Genomic DNA, 24,812 nt, shown 5'->3' on the forward strand with positions numbered 1-24,812 from the left:
GTCCTATATAAGCCCAGCAAGATCTCTACAGTTTGAAACCAAATATTTTAAGTTTTAAAATTGTATCTGAAACTATGAGAACCTATAATACTCAAAATTGTTATAATTTCATAGTTATCTGTTTACTAATCTGCTGCTTTCCATTCTGACACCATGGAAGGCCCTGACACCCCGGAGGTACAGGTAAGCCCTGGGTTTGGGGGGGTCATAATTTACCCCTACAATTGAAGTTGAGCATGTTTACTACATAACCAACTTTAAAAAGTAAAGGAACTGTTTGGTTCCCTCGCCCTGCTCAAGCGGTCTTCTCTGTATACAGGTAATCCCTGGGTTAAGGACATCTGACATACAGACACAAATGGGCTTCCCTGCTTGCTCTGTGCAGAATGGAGGCTTGAAGAAATGTTTGCATGACTTGCTGAAGAAATCTTTTCCTAAACACAGCTGAGGTTGTGGGTGATCTTAGGGGGTGAGCGCTTTGCAGCCTCTTGTAACTTTTTAATGACCAAGACAAACTCTGCAGTTGTTTCTTTTTGCACATAAAAGCAAAGCTTACTTCAGAAGTTAATGAATGTCTAGGCTCCATAAAGAGTTTTTTTCTTTTTGCTTTGTTTGTGATCAACTTACAGTGAGGATTTTATACAGTAACTGACACCACACTGCCTAATATTATGTTAGACAAACATCTGTCCTAATTGCATTTATTAAAATAATGTACCTGTTCCGACTTACATACAAATTCATCTTAAAGAGGAACTAAACTTTTTTTTTTTGCACTTAACAAAAAACACTTAACAAAAAAAAAACAACAACAGATTTTTTACCTTACATAAAAAGGTTTTCTAAAGTGAAATTTCTGAGTTTAGGTATGCTTTAAGAACAAACCTACAGTCCTTATCTCATGTAACCCAGGGACTACCTGTACAGTTTCCTTGCACGGGGGTTGTCCCAGCTGGTTGTGCATCCTTCTGTGTGTGATGGCCCTATATTTTTATATATACAGTACATACCCAGCTCATCGATAGAATGGCCATTGCATAGTATGAGGATGGGGATATTCTCTATACAAAGGCTGTGTGACAGGGCCATAATGGAGAGGAAGGTGCGGGGGGTATATTGAAGCTGTACTTGTTTATGGTGGGCTTCACATGTGCACAGTATAGGAAGAACATACATATAAGAAGCATTGTGTGTTTGTGAGGGGCACAATGTAAATGAATGAGACCTCTGAATGCACAAGGCCCAGCCACATTACAACTCCAAGGAAGGAGCAGCACAACACAGCTATATAACCCATGACATCAATGTTTATTTGTCCTCCCTGGGCCCCGGGCTCCCAGCCTGCCTTCTATACAGCAGGCACTAGGTGTCCCTTCTGGCAGCCATGGAGAAGGAAGGAGGAGTGAGAGGATGAGGGGGGGAGGGGGCTGTTTTTACGTCTGGTTGCGTAGGAAAGATCATGGCGGATGCATATTGAGATCCCATTTCTGTACAGAAGCCCGGGAGGGAAAATAGTCAATAAACCGAGCGGTAAGTGAGCGCCATGAGTGACCGCTATAAGCGGCCCGGGCCGGGAAGACGCCGGAGATTTGTGTATAGAATGTTCAGCTCATGGCCGTGTGCGGGGCGGGAGAGGCAGCCTTGTTGTAGACTGGGCCCTGCGGGAGAAGGAGGGAGCCGGGACACACAGGCTGCCTCTCATTACATTGTGTGTACAAGGAGTACATCACCTGGGGGTCACACTGCAGCTCTGATGGGCAGCTGTCATTGTTTATTATGATGTGATCAGTGTGACAGCCCCCATTCTGTACAATACAATGTGTAAACACTGCTATTCAGTCACATCATTAGCACACCTCTGATTTACTACAGTAATGAGCACAACCTGTGTACTCAGTTTAGGTTTTCATAGTAAAACAGTAAAATCAACATACGAATGGCTGGAACAATAGCTGTGGCCCCTGATGACACCATCATGAGTTACAATGATATCATGCCAAGGGGTTTCTTATCGTTTTTGCCAAACATAAAGCTAGAAGCATTAGTGATGCTATTATTATTATTGTGTATTTTTTATAGAACCTGCAGATTTGCATCCCTTGTACAGGATCTATAGCTGAAACCATACCAGGTGTTGGGCGCACTTTAGAAAAACATGATCTCACTCTGTTTATGAAACTTCTAGTGACACGTACAGTGATGGAGGAGATTACTCCATGTGTATATTTGTACAGTTTGTTAAACCAATCGTAGGATATATAGAACAATTGCCCCAAGATCAGATTAGAAGTATAGATATGTAAAACATTTAGAGTAAAGTATAATCAATGAGCCTGACATGGGATTTTTTAAATCTAAAACTAAATTGTTTTATTGAAAGATCAGTACTAATGTAAATGAATATTGCTGCCCCCCATCTATGCCAGGTTTTTGCCATCTCTGCTACACTGCTTTGGAATTGGGTACTAAGCAGTCTCATCTGTCCTGATAATATTGTAACCATAGTGCTGTGTGACATGAACTTTGGATAGGGTGCAATTTATTAACTTTGTACAAATAATCCCTTTTTGTGCTTTTTATATTGGAGGCACATGAACAAAGAAGTTATCACATAGGACAGATGTCTGCAGATACATAGCTGTTAGGTGGCATGTCCTGGAGCAGATCTCTATAGAATGCCCACATCTTGGGAAAATACATTTTACAATTTATAAAATAATTACAGCTGAAACATTCCCTGGTGAAGAATCAATTATTGCCATTGAAACACTTGGACCTGGAGTAATCTCCAACAGAGAATGATGTTTCAGTGGATGTAAGTTTGTGTATATATATCACTCTTCCCATAACTCATCTTTTGTTTTAATCAGCCAATATCAAATTTCAAGTTCCGCTACACCAACTAACCTAGTGGTTGACATCCTTTTCCATTATTCCCCAGTATAGGGCAAAGCAGGATATTGTGTGTCTTGAGTAATAAATTAGAATTCATTGTTATGATGTAGATGAAAATCTTGGTATCTGAGAAGCTTTTCTTTTAGTAATCGTTAAGGACCCATTCACATCCCTATGTCTCAGTGCCTATTACAGTAGCTGGTATTGCACCCTACAATGCAATGAGTGGTCTAGATGGGGTTAGAAAGGCTGCTCTAAACCCTTTTACCATGGAGAACCCTTGAAATAACTTTCAGGTTCTAAGGAACCCTGCTATAATTATTATATGCTAAGCTCACAATACGTTAGTGGTAAGAATATCTCTTACATTGCTGGCCAGTGGGGGGAATATCATTCTTACAGGTAGCCAAAAAGATCATTGGTGTCAGTGGTGACTGAAGTACAAATGGGGTCCCTGATTACGGTACACCAGTTTAGTGGGTTATTGATTACAACCATTTAAATGTGTTTCTCTTTGCTAGCTTTCAATAGAAAAAGGCAAAGTTTTTTGACACTTCTATGTTTTAGCCCTATCAATAGTAAAGATAATATATACAGACGCACCATACTTTCAGGCGGTGTATTTCTAAAGACACTAATGCTGCCAAAATCATTTAATCCTGTCACCAATCCTGTTTACATGTAAGTAAAGTTTAAGTTGTGTTTCCATCAGATCTCCTCCAATGGCCAGCTTGAGAAAGGGAGAGTGCCAGACTCAAGAATCGTGTATACAAATGGATTATTTGACCGTGTAACAGAAACCATCTGCTCAGTTGTCTACATTCCACTCTTGTGCTCTCCCAAGGCTGCGTGTAGGAGTCACTCTGAAGATTCCCATCACTAGTGTATGTTTCTCTTTGAAGGACAGCGAATCTGTAAACGTAAGAACCTGTACATCATCACTTGGCATCTGGAATCATGAGAAAACCTGGCCACCTACGGGGTAAATATTTGAATAAAATATTTTTCTTTCCCATTTGTATGGTGACTTCAGATAAAATATTTCCTTTCTGTTTATTCAAAACAGTTTATAGATTTTTATATAACTATGAAATATTTGTAATAACACGTAAGGCATTTTCAATGAATGTCAAAATGATGACGCCTATTGCTCTTGGCACAGTTTTATGTCCTTTGGGGTAAAACGGACATAATGATTATCATTCGGCTTGAAGTTATTTTGTATTTGTTATTGTGCCAGCGGTTCAAAGCTAAACTTCAGGCAAACAAAATACACAGAATACAGAGCTGTTTTACCTGACAGTTCTGGAGATTTACTCTGCCACACCACATCTATCAGGGACTTTTGCTGCAGTTCATTAACATTTATAGGTCTCCTTCTACCCACACCACCTAGATGTCCGGACAGTATAAAGAAAAGCAGTATGTTGATTCCATGTCTCTGTCGCCATGCTCTTAACTCCAGTCAGCAAGCTTCTTCCTCCACCAAACTAACCTGTGTTGTAAAGAGGATTGCAGGGTCTGATACCAGGTCTTAAAAACTTAAATGTAATGTTGTTAGGTAAAATTTTGTTTTTTTTACTTGCCTGGAGTCCAGCTTTAAATCATTGTGTTCTGATTTCTTTGCAAAAATACAGCATGACATAGGTAGAATAGTAAGGTTTTTTCTTTTTTTTTTCCATCAATATAATGCTGTAGGGCATGACTCCACGTCACATCTTCTTAATAAGCATTTGCAGGAAGAATCAAGTTTTTTCATATCCTTTAGTATTTGTAATTGGATAAAAAGAGAATTTTAAACAGTAAAATAGCCTTACGATTTCATACTGATCATTCCTCCAATTTCAGGCATGAATTAAACTCTAGCTATGCTTTGGTGTTTTTCTGTGTATCGCTAATTAAATAATTTGCCATATTCCCTGCTATTTCTAGTTCTGTCATATTGACCGTATTTCCCCCATTTCATACATACATACAGCTGACATGCATATACACTCTTCATTGCATGCTTCGAGTCTGCAGGATAATGCTCACATATTTGAAAACCAAATAACATGCTGTGTATGTATCTTATCAGTGTATATCATTTTTTAGCGGCAGACTGGAAAGATGGGAGGAAACATGGCAGACCTGCTGATACGCACACTCATCAAGGTATAGCTTATCTGTTTGTATTCATACTAGTATACAATAATGTATATCTATAGCCAAAAGTTTCTGGCAAAAAAAATCTGGCCTGGCCTATAAATATGGTTGAAGATCACAAGGTATAAAGAAGAAGTTGGCACTTTCAAGGGAAGGGGGACAGGGCAGTAATGCAGGGTTTAGTTTTGCTTTAACCTTTCTGGCCATGTTCTGGGGTTCGGGGTTTTTTTTCTATAAAAAAAAGCTCTAACCCCAAGCCACACTCAGGGTGGAATTTAAAACTCCTACCTTGTTCTCCAGTGATGTCAGCATCTTCCTCTCCCATCTGTGCAAGTTGGCGATGCCCGGCTGGCATCTGCGTTCCCAGCGTGTGAACCTTGGGGACGCGAGGCTTGGGGAAGCAGTTGCCGGCCGGGCACCTGCTTCCAAGTGCTTGTCTGGAGCACGGGACTGTGTAGGCAGGTAGGCGAGAAATTAAAAATTAGGAAGATTTTTAAATGTACCACTTTTGCATTTACAAATCCCCTTTTAACCATAACAACGCGGTTTACATACACACACTAGATTTCTGTCTCTGGAAATAGTTCTAGTGTAGAACAAACAAGTGCTGTACATACAGTTCTAAGGAGAGGATGAATATGAGGCATCCTCCTCCTCCATAGGAAGTGACAGGTTGTGCCCAGTCGGTTGTTTAGTAGTTTCCCCCCACCCAGAAGAATTGACAAATGACTTTCGGGCACTTCTGTACATACGCTAGACAATTATCTAGCATGTGTATGTAACTTTGGATGATTGCAGTGACAACTGGTCTCTCACTTCCTATTCCTGCTGAATTGTTGTAATTTCTTATCACTTTCCAACCTAATGACATTGGTCATCAAGACAAATTTACAGTTTCAACACTTCCCCACCCCACCAAAGTTTTGGCTTTACATATACTTTAAATATAGTGTTATCAAAAGCTCATCAAGAAGCTGTTATTCAGACAGGAATGCAGACATGGCTTTAGTCTTTCTGCCACAAGTTCTCAGCAGAATGTGAGTATCTCATATAATTCTTATATAGACTGGGAATATAAATGTATAGCTTACTCCATGATATTTTAGATACATGTGTAAAAAAGTTCTGCTTGTTGCAAAAAAACATGATGAGTTTGTTTTTGTTTTTTTGTTTTTACAAGACCTTGTTTTTGTTTATGATATGTAAATTTATTTGCATAATGGCAGCTATATTTGCTTTTTACCAACACAGGATCTGGTTCCTTCTTTACAGTGGTACACAATGGGTGCATTTTACTGTTTTTTTTTCTTCTAAACAATGCAAGTCTGAATCGGCTATACACCCTCTGTGGCTGATATGTTAGTGAGCAGAGTAAAGCCCTGTTCAGACACTGGATGATGATGATGGTTTGTGATAATGATCTTTCGTGATAGTTTTCACTGACAGATGAATGAACAAGCACTGTACATACAGCACTATTCTGCTCAATAAAAAGGGGAGAGGGCACATTGGTGCTCTTCCTCATTTAGGTAAACAGTGGTCATTCCTGATCTGTTGTTCATTAATCTGCTGTGATGGATTGATAAACAAAGTTGGGGAAACTGTACACATCCCATTGTCACCCAAGACCAGCACCACTGTTCTTGTTGGGCAAGACTGATATGATGTGTATACAAAGCTTTATTCTGATAGCTAACTTACTGCTAATTAAAGTGACTGGTCTTCGTATCCCGTGTGTTCAGGCCTAGATCTGCCTGTTGATCTATTGTTTAGTAAATATCTAGACTGGAATTATGGAACTCTATGAAAGAAGTCTATAAAAGGGCCTGTTGGCTTAAAATAAGGGAGGTACTCTTGCCGATTTGTTTTTGAATAGGGAGCTTGGGTCCAGTTTCCTTATCCTCATAGGGCTACTAACTAATATTGCTGACCCAGGATAGGTATATTGGTAAGCTGACCCAGCTTTTCTCTGATACATATTTATTCGGTTCCTATTACCCATCAGGTAATGAATCAAGGATATGACAATAACATTTCTAAAGTTTCACAATGAGTATACACTGCTGAAGGATTATACTGCATTCTTCTTTACTTTGAACTTTGAACTTATCTTCAAATAAACCCAATTCTATTTGACACAAAGTGTTTGTTTTTTGACACAATGTGGCGTGAAATTTTACCTCTGTGTAGAGGCTTGTTTCAATCTTCAGCCAACCTAATTGGCTGGTCCAGGTTGACTTGACTTCTGCAAAGGCTTGCAGGAATTAATTCTGTCTCCTTAGCCACTGCAGAAGCCCATTATTCCAGTATCCTACTAGCAGCTCAGCAATTTTTGAAAGTTTAGTAGAGGTATTGGAAACAAGGATATAGTATGTAAATCTCTACTTCTTAATAATTAGTCATATACTTCAGCAAAGAGCATTTTCAAACAAACTAACTGACAAATAGAGGGACTTAATGACAAAAGTACTCCAAGCAATAAATAACATAAAAATAGATCTACATATTAAAACCAATTTAAGGAACAGATTTTCAATAGACAGAGACCAACTTTATTTTAGTTCCATTTTAATTGGTTTGTTTCAACAATATTCTTTGCAGCATGTGTGTGAAAAATAGAAAAGTTGGTCCAATACGGAAAGGGTTATGCTTACTTAAGAATATTTGCAAACATTTGATCTACATCTCCTCTGTCATATGATTTAAATAAATAAGGAAGAATAAGGTCAGACACCCAATAGTAGTACTTTCAAATAAGAAACGGCTTTGTATGCAGGCACAGATGATATGTTTCCATTACTGTTTGCATTATTGAGAACACAGAGGTGTCGGAAAGGGACACACACATCCCCTTTTACCACTTTTCTCCTAGGAATGATGGGTATCATCAATATCTTGTATCGCGTATAATGGGATTGTCACATGACAATAGAAGAGGTACTGGGGACCTAGGTTAAAATGTTTCCATGGGCACAAGCTGTATGACCTCATGGCCTGGTAAAATCATTGTTTGCTGTTAAAGTTCATATGGATGTGAGGCAGTTAAACAAGAAAATAAAGACATAGGAAGCATATGGCACTTTTTTCTTTATCTGTAACATATTGTAGTATTAACGAGAAATGTTTCTGTTTAGGACATTTCAGCTGGGAAAAATACTTGAAGGAGACAGGATCCCAGCCAGCCCCAACACATTGCTTCAGACAGGTGAGATGCTTGAAAAGAGAAGTTGCGTGCATAACTACGAGCATACTGCTTCATAACCTGGTGCTCAAGTTCTAACAACAATGCATATTTTACTAGTAATCTCACATATGCACAAAATGAAGATTACAAAGGAGGCTACAAACCTGTAGTGATAAAAATACTAGCTACCAGTGCTGGCCTTCTGATAAGAATACTAGTGGTCTGTTTAGTAATTTCTGAGGCTCTGTTCTAGATAAAGACTGTCTGACCTGCATACTGGTTCCAGGTTCCTGCATTAGAAAGCAATTGAATTCATTTAAAAACCACAAAAGTAGAATTTTCATAAGAGGTCCCAGTTTATATAATCTCTTAACAGGCTTATGTAAGACCTAAATTTGGTTTGTGTCAACACGTTAATTAATAAAAAAAACTTACGTTAACCATAAATGTCTTTCTAACCATTACCAGTCTGGTTCCCCTCCCTCCAATGATTACAAGATTGGCATGAAACTGGAGGCTCAGGATCCTAGGAACACAACTTCCACATGCATTGCCTCCGTGGTGGGCTTAACAGGAGCTCGGCTTAGACTACGCCTTGATGGAAGTGATAACAAAAATGACTTCTGGAGACTGGTGGATTCATCAGAGATTCAACCCATTGGTACTTGTGAAAAGAGCGGAGGGATGTTACAGCCGCCATTAGGTGCGTATTTCATACATGCATCAAATGTATAAAACTTCATACTAAATTCAACCATTTTAAATGTGTTATCCTGCTAGTTTAAATGCAGAGATAATGTAAAAAAAATATTTGAAACTAAACACCAAGCAACTAAAGACAGTTTAAATACATAGCATACTCGTGAAGACAAATTAGATCGTATGCTCAGTTTGTAAAAGTTTCTGTGCAATTGGCTCAGTGCTGTAAACAAATGGAATATGTTGGTGTAATATAAATTAATTAAATATGTTTTTTTCTTAGGTTTTAGGCTTAATGCCTCCTCGTGGCCCATGTTTCTCCTAAAGACCTTAAATGGGGCTGAAATGGCACCTGCCAAAATATTCCACAAGGTACCCATAAAACTTGTTAAATAGTTTAAGCATTTACCTTTTGTATTTTTTCTGCTTCATACAGCTAAGAATTGTTCTGTTTTTCTTGCTTGTTTTTTTTTTTTGTTTTGTTTTTTGTTTTTGTTTTTTTGCTTTTATAGTAACTTATTACATAATATTTGACATCTATTAAGAATATAGTATTTTCCTGTTGTTTTTTTTGTATAGGAAACCGACCTGTATAAATGTTTTTTAAACCTGTTTTCTGGATGTTTGCTTTTACAGGAGCCTCCATCTCCAGCCCAGAACCATTTTGAGGTGGGGATGAAACTGGAGGCTGTGGACAGAAAAAATCCACATTTTATCTGCCCAGCAACCATCGGGGAAGTAAGGGGCAGTGAAATTCTTGTGACCTTCGATGGCTGGAGAGGAGCTTTTGATTATTGGTGTCGATATGACTCCCGGGATATCTTTCCTGTAGGATGGTGTTCTCTGACTGGGGATAACTTGCAGCCTCCAGGGACTAAAGGTACAGAATCTTCATGGAGATAATAGATAGTCAGGTCCTTACGGTAATTCTGTGCTTTAGTTTTGAGTTGCATATAAATACTTAGCTACACAAAGCGTAGATGTTTGGATATGCTTATTAAACAGTGACATAATAGTATAAGAGGGGCATTTGAAATAAATGTTTTTAAAACTATTTGGCAATATAAGACATAAAAGTACGGTACACATGTCTGAGGTTATCAGCAGCGGATTAGTGAAAGCACAATGTAGACCCGAGGTGACAAGATTTTAGAATCTGTAACTGCTGATTAAGATTAGAAATGGGAAACATTTTTTTGTAAGAGGAGTATGGGAATTTATACTTTTTGATCTGTATAGAATCATGCGTTCATGTGGCCTGATGTGGAGCATAACTAAAATCTGCCCTGAATGTATAGTTGATATTGCCATATGTAGAGCAGACCTTGTGTAAGTGCAGATTGTACTGCTGGAAATGTTACCATTGCTTTATTATGTTTAAATCATGTATTGCCTTCTAAATGCTAAAAAAGGTAAACTAGTCCAGTGTGTGCTTCCCTGGAAATGCAGGAGTTGTCTTCTTTAATGTAATCCTGTATGCAGAAGAGAGGCAAATGATGGAACCTTGGAACTGGCATTGATGATCCTTTGTGATCCCAGCACACTTATCAGCTTTAAACATCAAGGGCATCATCAATTAAGTACATGGATAGGACATTACAGTACAAGTTACCAAATACGATCAAGCATCTTACCACTTTTTCCTGCATGTCATGTATTGTTTGTGCCAACATGAACTAAGCGGTGTCCATATATTTACCATACCTGCAGTGTTTAGTACCCACTTTTTTCTGTTTGTTTCAACTTAGTGGCTATTCCAAAAGGCCCCGCTCCAGCTGCAGGTTTGGCTTCCGGTATTCTGCGAGGACCCAGAAATTTAGTTTCAGGTGTGCCAGGTCAAAGACGTAAAAAGCCAGGAAGAAAGAAGGGGCAGGTGTCAAAAGCTCTCGCACATCAGTTAACAGGACAGCCAAACATTAATGAACCTTTCCGTTTCCCTAAGAAGAGGGGTCCCAAACCCGGAAGTAAGGTATGTATTTTTCCCCTGTGGCGCCATTCCTAAAATACTCCACTCCTAAGTGCTGGTCTGGCACATTCCTATATGGTGCTCTCCTTTTTGCTATTCATTTGCACTAGTTATCAGTTTTCTAGCTATGGGAGATGGGGATTGCAAATCATTGTGTTTTGGTCTCAAACTGTTACATAACTGAAACGGTGCAGCCAGTGATCCTCATACTAAGGACACAGAGGAATGTGCACAAAATACCCTTACAAACATTGGTTCAGCAAAAAATTAAATGTTAGTGGAGCCTTCTTTAGCATGGAATGTGTGAACTTGTCTTACAAAAGCAGGGAAAAGTTCCTGTATGTAATAGATTATTACATAAAAAAAAAAAAACAGAACAAAAACACTGTCTTAAAAGCTTGGAAGATATTTTTCATCAATCTTTAGCAGCATTTTTACATATGTATGCTGAACAGTCACATGAAATCTATTTTTACAATTTACAGTCATTTACTACTATAAAAAAATTTCTGTGGTATTGGTAATTGTCTGTAAAAGATGAAACTACAAATAATATTTGACGTTCCTGATAATTCAACATGCTTATTGTTTCTTAGAGGAAGCCTCGGGTTTTGCTGAATCAGGTTCCAACTTCACCAACAAACAGCACCCCAGAACCAGACACCAGCACGGTACCGCAGGACGCTGCTACCATTCCATGTGCTGCTATGCAGGCCCCTACAGGTAAACTACACCTTTTAATGGTGGTGACAAATGTTCATAGTGCTGCTTTTTGCCATTAACCCAAAAAGCAAGTTTCGGGCACTCCTCAAACAGAAATCCAAATCCGACTTCAATCTTTATCCTGAGCTCTATTAACCTCCCTGGCGGTATGGTATGGGCGATACATTAAAACTACTTAGTATTTTAAATTTTCCACCTGGTCCCCCCCCCCCTCGCCCAGCACTGGTGAGCAAATGCCTGGCCGGTATCTGCTTCCCCTGGCCTTGTGTCCCCAATGTTCACAGGCTGGGCACGCAGATGCTGGCTGGGCATCACCAGGGGAGGACGCAGCAGACACCGCTTACCAGGTAAGTTATTAAACCCCCTGGCATATCCACTGCTTTTGGTATGGAAAATTCACCTCGAGCCACACTCGGGATTACTCGGTGGAATGAAATTATCACACAACTTTTATCACGAATCCTAATTTTAGAAGGTAAAGCTACTACCCCTTTGCTTTGCTTATCTATTGGCTTAAGTATTTTCTCAGTTGCTATCTTCAGACAAATGTGCAAATTTGGAACTCCGTTTTCCTGACTTACATGCATATTTTCAATGTGTTAAAACCAGCTAGAAACCGGCCTCCATGGTTCTGTTACCTGAGGTTTATTATAAAGTTAAGCAGGCTAGTGGGCTCTCAATTTAAGATTATTGTTAAAATAAAAAAGAGGGAATGCATTTATTAAAAAAAGAAAAGTCAATTTATTAAGACTGCCTGGACTGAAATACAGATGCTTTCAAACTGCTCCCATGTATGTGTTTTGATGGTTGCTTGGAGTTCAGCTTTAAGCTTATTAAACAAAATGCATTTAGGAAATGCTTTTGTGTTTTTCTTCTTTAGTTTGCATTTACTTGAACAAAAATGGAGATTCTGGCCCCCATCTTGACCGAAAGAAAGTTCAGCATCTACCAGACCACTTTGGACCTGCCAGGGCATCTGTTGTTCTCCAGCAAGCAGTACAGGCCTGCATAGACTGTGCATATCACCAGAAAACAGTCTTCAGCTTTCTAAAGCAGGGTCACGGTGGAGAGGTTATATCTGGTAAGAGCTATTTAATTGTTTTCTCGTGTAAGAATATTGCGAATTGCTTAATTCCAATAAAGTGCATAAACATAAAAAATATGTTTTTTAAATAAGCTGTGGAAATTGAGTTGTAATGAAATCACACCAATATTTGTATGCACGGAATTTAATACTTTCCAACATAAAATGGTAAACATAATCCATTCACAATAATGAGATTATCTCCTAACGTTTAGGTAAACTTAACACCATATTTTTTTTTTAAATAGAATCAATTTCACTATATAAAGTTATTGGCCAAAAATTCCACTGATTAGGTTTCATCAAAATCATGCCTTAGAGAATCTTTTGTGTGAGTTTTTTCCCCTGGTTCATTGCTTACCCTGACTTAATGGCCATGCCCCTGTTCGATGACCATCTCAGTTGCTGCTTACATTTTTTTAGATTTCTTTTATTATGAACTCCTGGGCTGGATATATATATACCCTGGGCTAAGTAGCTAATGAAATTAAACACTTACACCCTGGACTCCCTTTTCTCATGATTGAGAAATTGGTCTGACTGACTGCAAGCTCTAAATAGCTATCAAGTACAGATGGTCATGAAGATAAAAATTGATGGTAGTCTTTGGCTTTGTAACTTGACTTAAATTGGTCCCCAGGACATTGCACTTTTAGGCATATTGTTGTATACCTGTTTGTTCAACCCTGGTAATAATTTTAGAGTTTTACCTTTTTAAATGAAGTGGCAGTGCAATTACTTTTATTTTTAGTGTTTTATTGGCAACTTGTCATTTCAGCCGCATTTGAGAGGGAACAGCATACACTGAACCTTCCAGCGGTTAACAGTATTGGTTATGTCCTCCGTTTTTTGGAGAAACTTTGTCGGAATCTTCATAGCGACAACCTATTTGGTAACCAGCCCTTCACCCAGAATCTATCCCAACAGCCAGGATCATATGAGAATGAGCGATATCTTACTGGTAAGGATGCCATGGTCTACCAATTCTGGTATGGTTCTTTTTTTAGCACAGTTAGATTGCACCCAGCTTCTCTTTCTATTATCTCTGTGTAGAAAGGTGTAACTCCGAGGGCAGTATCCATGGACCAGGAAGAGGGACAAAGAGATTCTCCCATGAGACGCCTCCATACAATGCCCCACTGTGTCCCAAAATACCAAAGAATGACTGCCATGCATCAGAAGGTGAGATTTTACCATGTCTTTACTTTGTCTAATACTTTATGTCTAAAAAGTTTTTCTGTAGTAGAAGTGTTTCTATCAAGGAGACACTTTGTTTCATTGCAACCTTCTCAAGTGTTCATCTTTGAGCTGAATAGAAAATGAAGCCCAGATGGCAATGGTAGATTTAGTTATTTTGGGTCTCAACCCAAAAATTGTGCACACAAACTAACCTCTAGTCCTGCCTCCTTTCAAGAGCCGTTAGCCCTGAGACAAGTAGGGTGCTGGCTCTTGGAAGGAGTTATGCAAATATTATTTATATCTAAAGAAATAAATATTTATGTCCTGATGGATGTCAGTCTCGAGACCTAGACATTTGTAAACCAAATACAGTTGCATGAAATCCACTTTAGGTAAAGTACACATGTGATGTGATAGTCATGGTTGAAAAAATGTCTATTGTCGGACTGAGAAGAAAAAAAGTAGATGATGTTGGATGCCCTCTATTTTACTTGGTATTCACACTGTTAGAAATTCAGTGTGCAGTTAAATTAAAAATAGCAACTTAAATGCAGGATCGAAGCCTGTACAACTGTGCATGACTGAAGGTGAAGCTGTAATTTAGCTTTAGGCAGTACAGGAGAATCTTTTTTTTAGATTTGACTATTCTTTTTAGTGACTTTGCATTACTTACCAGATGAAGAGAATAAAAGGGGCCTGCAGATGCTTTATTTTGGTGAAGGGGACTCCATCCTGAAGCATTTGGCTGGAATCGATGTATCCGGGGGTTATATGTTGTGGTCCCCTTGTGACCATTAGCTAGTAGGCGAGTGAAGATGTGCATTTATTTTTAGTATTTAATTTTCTATTTTTATTGTAATAAATGGGAAATCGGGGTTTGGGAAACATGATGTAGGCAATGCGTGAAGTGGCATGAAAATAAAGCTCAAACATAGGTTAGTTTAATTAGGTAGCCTTTGCACTATCCAAAATGCCTTAATAAATTATATATAGTAATATAATATATATAATAATCAATTCTGTTGTTACTTTGCTTCTTATTTCACTATAGGAGAGACATTCCTACAGGATGCTGGTCTTCCAGGGTCTGTGGAGCAGCGTTTGGGTCCAGGTGACTCTCCCAGCAGTCCAAACACATGTAGAATTTCCAGGGAGTATCGATCTCCGGCATATAGAAGCCACCACCAGCCTAGCAGTCTCTCACAGGGAAGTGTGCGTAGGCTCAGTTCAGGTGGTAAGTACCAATGAGATTTTGATTAAATTTTGCAAATATTCCACTTATCAATGCCCCATGTGTACAATACTAATATACTTTAAATTAAAAATATATAGTTTGGAATTAATAGTATGCAGATAAATATTTGCTACACATCTAATGAGGGTTTTGTGAGCATTCCTATCCATAATATACAGTTAGGTCCATAAATATTTGGACAGAGACAACTTTTTTCTAATTTTGGTTCTGTTTATTACCACAATTAGTTTTAAATGAAACAACTCAGATGCAGTTGAATTTCAGACTTTCAGCTTTAATTCAGTGGGTTGAACAAAAAGATTTCATAAAAATGTGAGGAACTAAAGCCTTTTTTACACAATCACTTCATTTCAGGTGCTCTAAAGTAATTGTACATTGACTCAAAGGCTATTTCATGGGCTGGTGTGGGCAATTCCTTCCTTATGTCATTATAAATGAGGCAGATAAAAGGCCTAGAGTTGATTTGAGGGGCGGGGGTGCTTGTATGTGGAAAATTTTGCTGTGAACAGACAACATGTGGTCAAAGGAGCTCTCCATGCAGGTGAAACAAGCCATCCTTAAGCTTCAAAAACAGAAAAAACCCATCCGAGAAATTACTACAATATTAGGAGTAGCAAAATCTAGAGTTTGGTACATTATGAGAAAGAAACAAAGCACTGGTGAATGTTCGGATATAGTAAAGAGCAGTTTCTTCTGCTCTGGATTGTGGGTGCTATAAAGTCTGTCTAGCATTTGTTCATAGTGGATCATTGTAGGATTATTATCTTTTATTTATAAACCATCTACATATTACACAGGATCTGCAAATGACAAGCCTTCTTACATACCTACAAACTATGACACAGGTGGGTCCTGCACAGTTGCCAAAAAGAAAGGATGTTGCAGTATTCAAGGCAATGGATAAGGAGAGTACCTGTAGATCCTGATAGAAATCTTAGTGCCCTTATATCTTCCTAACCATCGCACTGAAATCTTAAACGGCGTTATTACCTTTAAAGCCACCTTCTGTGAACTACAAAACACATACCTTCTAGGTAAGAGATGTGAACAGAGGTCTAAATAAAAGATCTGCCTGGGGTGACAACTTTGTTTCTACATGAGTACAGTACAGTGAGTGAGCTTTGTTTCCCTAGGACAAATGTGTTATTGGTAGTATAATCATATGTAAATAAAAAACAAAAAAACAAAGCCTGAAACCAAAAAATGCATCCAGCCTGCCTAAAGATTTTTAACCTGCAGTTATACATTTTTGTTCTTGTGTTTTGAAATCTTGTGTTTTCATATCTGAGGTGATGACCCATCATTTGTTTCCTGTAAACATATTCCAGTAAATAAAGCATGTTTTATTTGAAAATATTTTTTAAACTTTCTTTTAGAGTCAGAGAGGTACACAAACAGCCGGCAAGGGCCTCGTGACCCTTCTCAGTGGAACATGGAAGATGTAATGCAGTTTATCAGAGAAGCTGATCCACAGTTGGGGTCCCATGCTGAGCTCTTTCGTAAACATGTAAGTTATTGCAGGGTTGGTGCATTGTATGATGAATCATTACTAACTTGTCCTTACACCAGCTAATAATGGTTACACTGCTAGTAATGTTGGTAGTTTCACCTAATAGGGCAGTTATATAATATATTTTATAAATATTGTTTATAGATAGACATTTATGGTAATGCTAATACATAAACCTTAAAGTATTAGTATTTTGTATATAGCTAGCCATACATCAATTTTACACTGTAATGTATTGTCCCAATCTATTGGTTTGAGTGCCAAAGCCTTGTTGTCCAAAGTTGGACTATACTTTAAGGAAAGAAGGAGAAAGGGCAGGCTTTTTTGAAGGCAAGAAGAGAAGGTGATTATGTATAAAATCAATTTAATTTTTATTAGAGTACAAAAATTTTAAAATAGTAATAAAACAATGTAACAGAATAGCATACTAAAGTATTCTATCAACCTATATTTGTTGATAAGGAAAATCACAGACTTGCATATAGGTCATGAATAAAGAAACGGGGTCTCTCCCAACGGGTTTTGCCCAGATGGGCTTCCTCAGGGGATACAGAGACCCTAGGACTATACAGATATATAATTAGATTCACATTTATAATATGTATATAGATGTCAATATCATGTTAGTACATAATATAATTAAGGATACAACAACTCTTGCAGCAATCGGGACATTTAAGGAAAACTATAGTTATGATAAAAACATGGATTTACTCTAGTATAGTGTTGGAATTATGCCAGTTCAAAGGCCCCGTTTCTTGATTCATGACCTATATGCAAGTCTGTGATTTTCCTTATCAACAAATACAGTGTGGATAGAATACTTTATTATGCTATTTTGTTACATGTTGTTTTACTACTATTTTAGGATTTTTGCACTCTATTAAAATTATATTGATTTGATACATAATCACCTTCTCTGTGCTTTCAAAAAAGCCTGCCCTTTCTCCTTCTTTCCTTACATGAACTCGAGTCAAACAAAAAACACTTTCCAGTAGTTTCTGATGAATTGTTTACATCCCTACGCACAACTCTTTTTGTGGTGACTGAAGCTGTAAGGTTTGTACATTGTGATTTACTAGGGAGGAGAATTGTCCACCAAACAGGTCCTTTATCTGAATACTTGCAGAGCTATATGACTTTTTAGAACCATAGGGACCGCATAATTGGTAAGGAATCTTTTCAAAATCATTAATCAAAAATTGTAACATAGTTTAGCCGTAAATAGTTCTTGGTGTGCATTTCTTAGCCAGCATCTGATACTCTTCGATTACAGCCAAATGTCTAACCATTTAGATGGGCAAAGCTTCAGAACTTCTATATCATTCTGTCTCCTGCACATGCCTTATGAACAGTATGGCAGCCCATTACAGTACTGGGCCATATAGAGTGTGTGGGAGGACTGAGGTAGCAGCAAGCTCCAAAACTACCTAGAAGAACCATCTGATACCCAGAAGTAATGGCTGGGTATTCAAGGCTGTTGCAGGTATTTTCCTGAACTGTATTTTTTAAGCCACTCTGTTATTACCTCTCCTGACTCCCATGGTATAGGTTTACATTTAGCATTCCAGCAATGTATGATATTCAGTTCCCCCTTCATTTTGTGGTTCTATATGCTAATGCTTACATCTTTAAAGACGGAGTAGTGACATACAGGGAGTCAGATTGAAGCAGATCTTTTGCAGAGGACAGGCTTCCCAACATGAAGTGGCAGAGGCTGATGATTCTTCAGCCTCTATAGCTCTTTAAAACCACAAAGACCAGTTTAATGACGAATGCCCATTTTCCGTAAAACTCTATCTTAATTATGTAGCTGTAATAGTCACCACTTTCTCTCATTAGGTTTCTTGTCTTCTCTATTCAGGAAATAGATGGAAAAGCTTTGCTCCTTCTGAGAAGTGATGTCATGATGAAATACATGGGGCTCAAGCTGGGTCCTGCCCTGAAGCTGTCTCACCACATAGAGAAATTGAAGCAGGGAAAGTTCTGACCATGAAAATGGGCTGGTGATCGATCACTCACTAAATGGTCATGCATTTGACTGCCTCAACTTTTTGTAAAGTCACCTTTCAAGGAATACATCCCTATTTTCTGGGGCATTTCACACATCGCTGACTTCTCAACCTCCAAATTCCCTGTTTTTAAGATGCTTCTCCAGTCCTGTGAACTTGTCCTTTATATTTCATGATTTTGGGAGATGAAGACTTTACACTTTTGGATGACCTGTTGGTTGTCTTTCTTGATTAATTCATAAATACTTTTCTTATCTTATATAGCACTGGCAGTGCAAATAGCGCTGTACATAGTAGAATAAATGAGGCACGATGAACTTTTGGCCGCAAAAGCTTTTAAATTGATGCTTTGTTAGGTTAATGGAAATCCAGTTTACGTCTTGTATATGGGTAAAACTAAAGGGTCACGAATATATGTATTAATAAATTCAGATCCAAATACGCAGGCTTTGTGCATAAATACTGTTAATCTGATGTTTCCAATTTCTATTCCCTAGAGGGTGCTAATAGTAAGGTTTACAGACGTGAGGTCTGATTGAATGAAATGTGCCTGCACTAGTCACAGATTGTCAAGTCCCACAAACCTTTAACATTGGCTCTGAGAATTCAATTTTTTGTAATGCCATGGGCATTTTGCATGATGAGTGGCAGGAAAATCACTTCCCAATGAACAGCTAGTAACCAATTTAGGGGCAAGGAACTCTGAACCGTGAACGTGTATATTGCATGTACCCATTTGCATTTGATTAAGCCCTTTTGTAATTTATCTCCATAGTATAATACAAAGAAGGAAGCCTCAGTAATATAGTGATCCTACAGAAGTATTTGCAGCATAGAACACTTGATTTTAGGATTGAACTATTAATGGCTGGTTTATGTTTGCACACAAAGCCTGACTTCATATTGCCTGTTTTTCTGTCTATCAACCTACAGATGACCCTGGGGACATTGCTGTGATCTGCATTTTGCTAAATATGTAGAGCAAATACTAAAAGAATGCAAAAAGTAGTTCCATTTAGAAAAATATTTAAAGGTATAATAGTTACAGAGATGATCTTGAACCATATCTTAATTTAGACTCCGTTAATTGTAATTGTTTCTTGCTGCAAAACCTCCATACCGTGTATACTGTTTTTATAGTCTTTTATATAGTACAAAGCTGATTACACATTTTTACATACCTATTTACCCATTTGTAGAAATGCTTTACACTTTATTACATGCTTTGTAAAATGCATACAGGTGTTTTTCTTTTAAACAAAATACATTACTGTGGGCCAGGTGGAGTTATTAATGTTTTTTTCTTTTTTTCTACACACCTTTATAAGTGGAATACATAAAATGCATTATCTACAAAAGATTGTACTTCTGTTTTCTAATCCAAATACAACTGACAGACATTTATCAATGTCCTGGTCTTTTCCCTTTCTACACTATAGTCAGGCAATTTGGTCAATTGGATAGTAAATGGTACAGCGAGTCACTGACGAGATCACCTCAATCGCTTCACTTGTTAGATTCATAGGGCTATGCAGTAAAGCCTGACTAAGTGCTGTGTTCTCCTCTTCCAGTTTTGAGTTCTGGGACCTAAAGGAGGCAAATAAAAAGCCAGACTGAAATACTGCATAAAAAACAAAACCCTGCAATAAATAGGATGGTGATTTTATCTGTTGTATGACCGTTAATATCCCTTCTTTTCTTTAGTATATTGGAGGAAGCCTATTTTTAACCTATCATTCTGTTTCTTTAGAATGGACTTGTGTGTTTCTCTTTTCTCAAGCAACTAGAATAACTCGAGAGCCAAGTGGTTTGGTGAATAACCAAATAGATGACTGATGCCGCTATGACAGTTTTCCAGCACTGTAGTCGGCTTACTACTTTGTATGTCTCATATCCCTCCACATTGATCAGGCCACCCCTACCTTCTGCTCGTGCCCTTCCTTGACATAACAGCAGTGAATACTTTAGCGAGAGGGAAGCCCTTAGAGGGGAGGGGGGTTAGTAGGTTGGCAGTCAATCATTATTGTATTTGCTTGGAATATTTATATATACAATCAGAAGTTTTCTGTAACCTGTGCACACTTTCTGGAGCACAACAATGTTTTTTGTCTTTTAAACTGTGATTGGAACCCAACTGGTTGATTTCCAGTTATTATTCAGAGTAGGGGGAAACTTTATTTATGTGCTTCTATTCTCATACTACAGCCACACTGAAGTTATCTTCACATTGGCAGCATCCTTTCTTAGCAGACATTGGCTGGGCAAAGCTTTGCTGTTTGTATGTAAATGACTGACACAAGTTTTCAGAAATACAAAAAATGTCCATGTAACCTGTGTGATGACAGGTGAGAAGGGTGATAATGGAGTTTGGCTTTTCCCAATACATCTGCTAACTCTATTTCTCATAGTCTATAATGATTGTCAAAATGGTTTTAGGAGGACCACGTAGATGCAGAGCAAACATTTTTTCTTCTGCTGAGGTTTTCTTCTTGCTGCTAAGGAGACATTGCCCAAGGTAAATATATTCTTGATGTGTTTAGTATAGATGGGTTTGCTTCAAACAGATTTTCCAAGTAAGTCTATGGAGACTCAAACCTGCTGGAAGTCGGTCAGAAGGTTACCCGCATCTGTTAATACATTCTGAGTAGCAGAAAAGTCTCAAATTGTTGCCAGTGCCCCCTTGAAAAATCAGACCAGTTGACCTTCTAACAAACTGGGCCATAGTATGTTTGCAGTAGTGGATAAAGGGACAAGGACTTTGCTACCAGAAAGCCACACATTAAGATATGTAAAAGAAATCTAATTATTTTTTTTACTTTTCCTTTCTATGAACTAAAACCTCTTACAAAAATTTTTGAGAGGGTTCATTTAATCATTTAAAATGAAAGTCATTTGCAAATTTAAAGTCATTATAAACACTTAATAAAATGCTGTGAAATAGCTGTAGGACTTCTATTGTTCGAAGTGAAAAAAATAAAGGTATGTTAGGGTGTTATGTTGTTCCTTGTTAGATGTCCAATTTTTTTTCACCCATTCAAATTCCTGCACCTGTGCTCCACTTATGGATCTGACCAATGTTTTCATTCCTGCTATGGGCCTATTGATTCAGCAATAATATACTTTTGATACAGAAGTAATACATATATCATTTCTTAGGGTGGGGGTAAAAGGGCTCTTTTGGCATTACTGCCTTGAAAGTAAAATATTTTCTGTATATACTAATGATGTGGGAAAAAAAGCTATGATTTGACCAGTATTTTAAAACACCTAGTGTTATGTTACTGTAGATAAAAGTGCACATTTTATTATGTAATTTGTTCCTCTTTATGACACTAAAATGACTTGGTACAAAGGATTGCAAAGTTTTTTGCAAATAAAGGCATTTTATTAATTCTGTGGGTTTTTTTAATGCTATTTGAAAATTTACCAACAATAAAAAAACCAGTAGTTAGGGGAAGAGAACCAACTTGATAATTACTTGCACAGACTTAGTTAGGCTTTACATGTGAATAATTTTATATACATTTTTCCCCACTTATAAGAAAACTGGAACTGATGTTGGGGATCAATAAGCCCTCCTTTATTCTGCTCATAAAAGTGGTGATAATGCATTATTTCAATGTATTAATGAATAGGTTTTATTAAACCCCCTGGGAGAGTTTTTGCCAAGCCCCTCTGTATTAAAGAATAGAGAGATAGGAAGGTATCTTCTGACAATTTGATTCTCTATACACAGACAAATTTGACACATCTCAGTGATGTCTTCTAATAATATGTATTGCGATAGTTCAACAAGAACAAGTTTATAACAAAATAGCTATTTTTCTAATATTTACACATTAACTTGCCACACTCCTCTATTATGTGCAAAAAAAAGGTTCAAAGGAAGAATGTTTTAGGGTTCATGTGCTTTATTGGCAGCAAATTGATTCTGTTTTTGCAGCTTAAGGATGGCTTGTTTTACCTGCATGGAGAGCTCCTTTGACCGTTCACAGCAAAATCTTCCACATACAAGCACCCCCTTCAAATCAACTCCAGGCCTTTTATCTGCCTACTTGATAATGACATAACAAAGAAATTGCCCACACCAGCCCATGAAATAGCCTTTGAGTCAATTGTCCCATTTCATTGTGAGCCCCTTGAAATGAAGTGATTTATGCAATCTTTTTGTTCAACCCACTGAATTAAAGCCGAACGTCTGCAGTTCAACTGCATCTGAGTTGCTTCATTTAAAATTAATTGTGGTAATGTAATAAAATTAGAAAAAAGTAGTCTCTGTCCAAATATTTATGGACCTAACTGTAACATTAATAAAATGGCCCATAAATGTCTGCAACCTCCCCATCCATTTCAGTGGATTTGTTTGACTCTGAATAGCTAGGCAGATTTAGGACTTTCTGTTAAAAATAAATGAGTGGTGGTAACTTCCAAGTTTCTATATTACTTTAGAAACAGCAAGGTACAGAAATTTTAAAAAAAAGTATTAGGTGGTGGAAGTCAGTCATGATTGTGTTGGAAAATGACAGTGAAAATATTCATTGATGCTTCCAGTTTTAAATCTCAGTCAGGACACTATTTGCATGGAGTTTGTATGTTCTCCCCGCGTTTGTGTGGATTACCTCTGGATACTCTGGTTTTCTCCCACATTCCAAAAAAAAAATTTGCAGTTAGGTTAATTGGCTTCCCACAAATTCTTTTAAGAACATATGACTATGGTAGGAACGTGGTAGATGTGAGCCCCTTTGAGGAACAGCTAGTGACATGACTTTGGACAATGTAATGTGCTGCATAATATGTCAGTGCTGTAAAAATTAATGCTGTTCTTTGTGGTCAGTGTCACCCCTTCACTATACAAATAAAACAGTCCAAACACTATAATCTTTTACCCTACAGAGCCACATTCATCACTAGGCCCCTATTACTTTAAATACAGACCATAAATGCTGGTGCATGGTGATGGCAGATTTTATTTCATGTAGATGGTACAGCAAGTAAGGCAGATGAATTCCATAATACTGGTAAAGGATACTGACATTGAGTTTGCAATACAAAAAACATAATTCATGTCTGTCTGTAAAAAAACTGTAAAAAAACAAAAAAAGTTTCATTATGCTAAAGATTTCTTAAAGAAATAATATAACTGAACAGAAATGGCAATAGCTGCTTACGTTTTTACTTGAACTGTGGATTTAGTTTCTCTGAATTTAGCTTATAGCACTTATAAAGACAATTTAAGATACGTGTCAGAGATGAGTTAGAATAGGAGGAAATGCTTTTGAAAACACCCAAACATGTCAATTTGCAGTGGGTATAGACCTTTTCTGGGCATGCAAAGGCGTAGAGATCCATCCTTTTTCTGAACGAAAAAGAAACCAGCCCCTGCTGGAGAGGAAGATTTACAAATGAAGCCCCTTGCCAAATTCTCCTGAATATATTCAGCCATGGCTTTGGTCTCAGGAATAGAGAAAGGATAGACTCTGCCACGGGGAGGAGAAGCACCAGGAAGGAGATCTTTAGCACAATCGTAGGGGCGATGTGGTGGTAGGATCGGCAGTTTACTGAAGGATGCCATGATTTAATCTTGTAATATCTGTGGTAGCAGAGAGAACTGCCATTTCTAATTGTTAGGAACATAATATACCTAGATGTCCATAATCTGGGTATAGACCATAGTCCATTAAGTGCAAGGAGGTTTTTGTGCCAGAAGTCTTGTTGTTATAAAGAATTGTGTCACAGAACAAATGCCTTGAGTCTTTCTCAACTGGGAGTTCTTTTGAGATTGTTAGGGGTTCCTTTAGCTGCTACAAATTGTACACTGACCACCAATCTAAAAGGACGAATTTTACACTGGCACCAAACAAAGTTCCTTCTACACTGACTATCAATGTAAAGGGGGTTAAATATTTTTAAAAAAAGGCATTCTAGGCATTTGTTTGATGTAGATTTTTCTGTGTTTTGCTTACTCTGAGCCGCAGAGCATCTGCCATGCTTCATGATAGCGAACAGGCTCTTCCTGCAAAGTGTTTGGCTCCAAATCTGCAGAGTCTATATACTGTCAAAAGATACATACACATGTAATTGTCAAATACAAAAATGAGTTTTAAGACAAAACACAGCCAGTGGAGTGAAGAAGTGACCACTGAATAAAAGATACATACTA

General features: G+C 37.8%; 1 protein-coding gene across 2 annotated transcripts; it reads left to right on the forward strand.

Annotated features, from left to right (window-relative positions):
• The first annotated feature begins 1,425 nt into the window (after positions 1–1,425).
• On the forward strand, positions 1,426–20,010 carry SCMH1 (Scm polycomb group protein homolog 1). Of its 2 annotated transcripts, XM_072420942.1 has the most exons (15): positions 1,426–1,530; positions 3,608–3,877; positions 4,990–5,049; positions 8,175–8,245; positions 8,693–8,927; positions 9,207–9,295; positions 9,560–9,803; positions 10,672–10,892; positions 11,486–11,612; positions 12,493–12,693; positions 13,475–13,657; positions 13,750–13,878; positions 14,927–15,109; positions 16,507–16,637; positions 18,505–20,010. In XM_072420942.1, the coding sequence occupies exons 2-15, from the start codon at positions 3,853–3,855 to the stop codon at positions 18,628–18,630; spliced, it is 2,025 nt and encodes a 674-aa protein (XP_072277043.1). In that variant the 5' UTR covers positions 1,426–1,530; positions 3,608–3,852; the 3' UTR covers positions 18,631–20,010. The 2 variants fall into 2 exon arrangements, with proteins under 2 accessions (XP_072277043.1, XP_072277052.1); XM_072420951.1 differs by lacking the exon at positions 4,990–5,049.
• The last annotated feature ends 4,802 nt before the right edge of the window (positions 20,011–24,812 follow it).

This window comes from Pyxicephalus adspersus, chromosome 1 (genome assembly GCF_032062135.1).
Source record: "Pyxicephalus adspersus chromosome 1, UCB_Pads_2.0, whole genome shotgun sequence".
Lineage (NCBI taxonomy): Eukaryota > Metazoa > Chordata > Amphibia > Anura > Pyxicephalidae > Pyxicephalus > Pyxicephalus adspersus.

Excerpts from the sequence above, each read along its gene's own strand:
- SCMH1 (XM_072420942.1), top strand. The coding sequence starts at position 3,853 with ATGAGAAAACCTGGCCACCTACGGG. Across the intron at positions 3,878-4,989 it reads AAAACCTGGCCACCTACGGG|CGGCAGACTGGAAAGATGGG; the intron begins GTAAATATTTGA and ends ATCATTTTTTAG. Across the intron at positions 10,893-11,485 it reads GTCCCAAACCCGGAAGTAAG|AGGAAGCCTCGGGTTTTGCT; the intron begins GTATGTATTTTT and ends ATTGTTTCTTAG.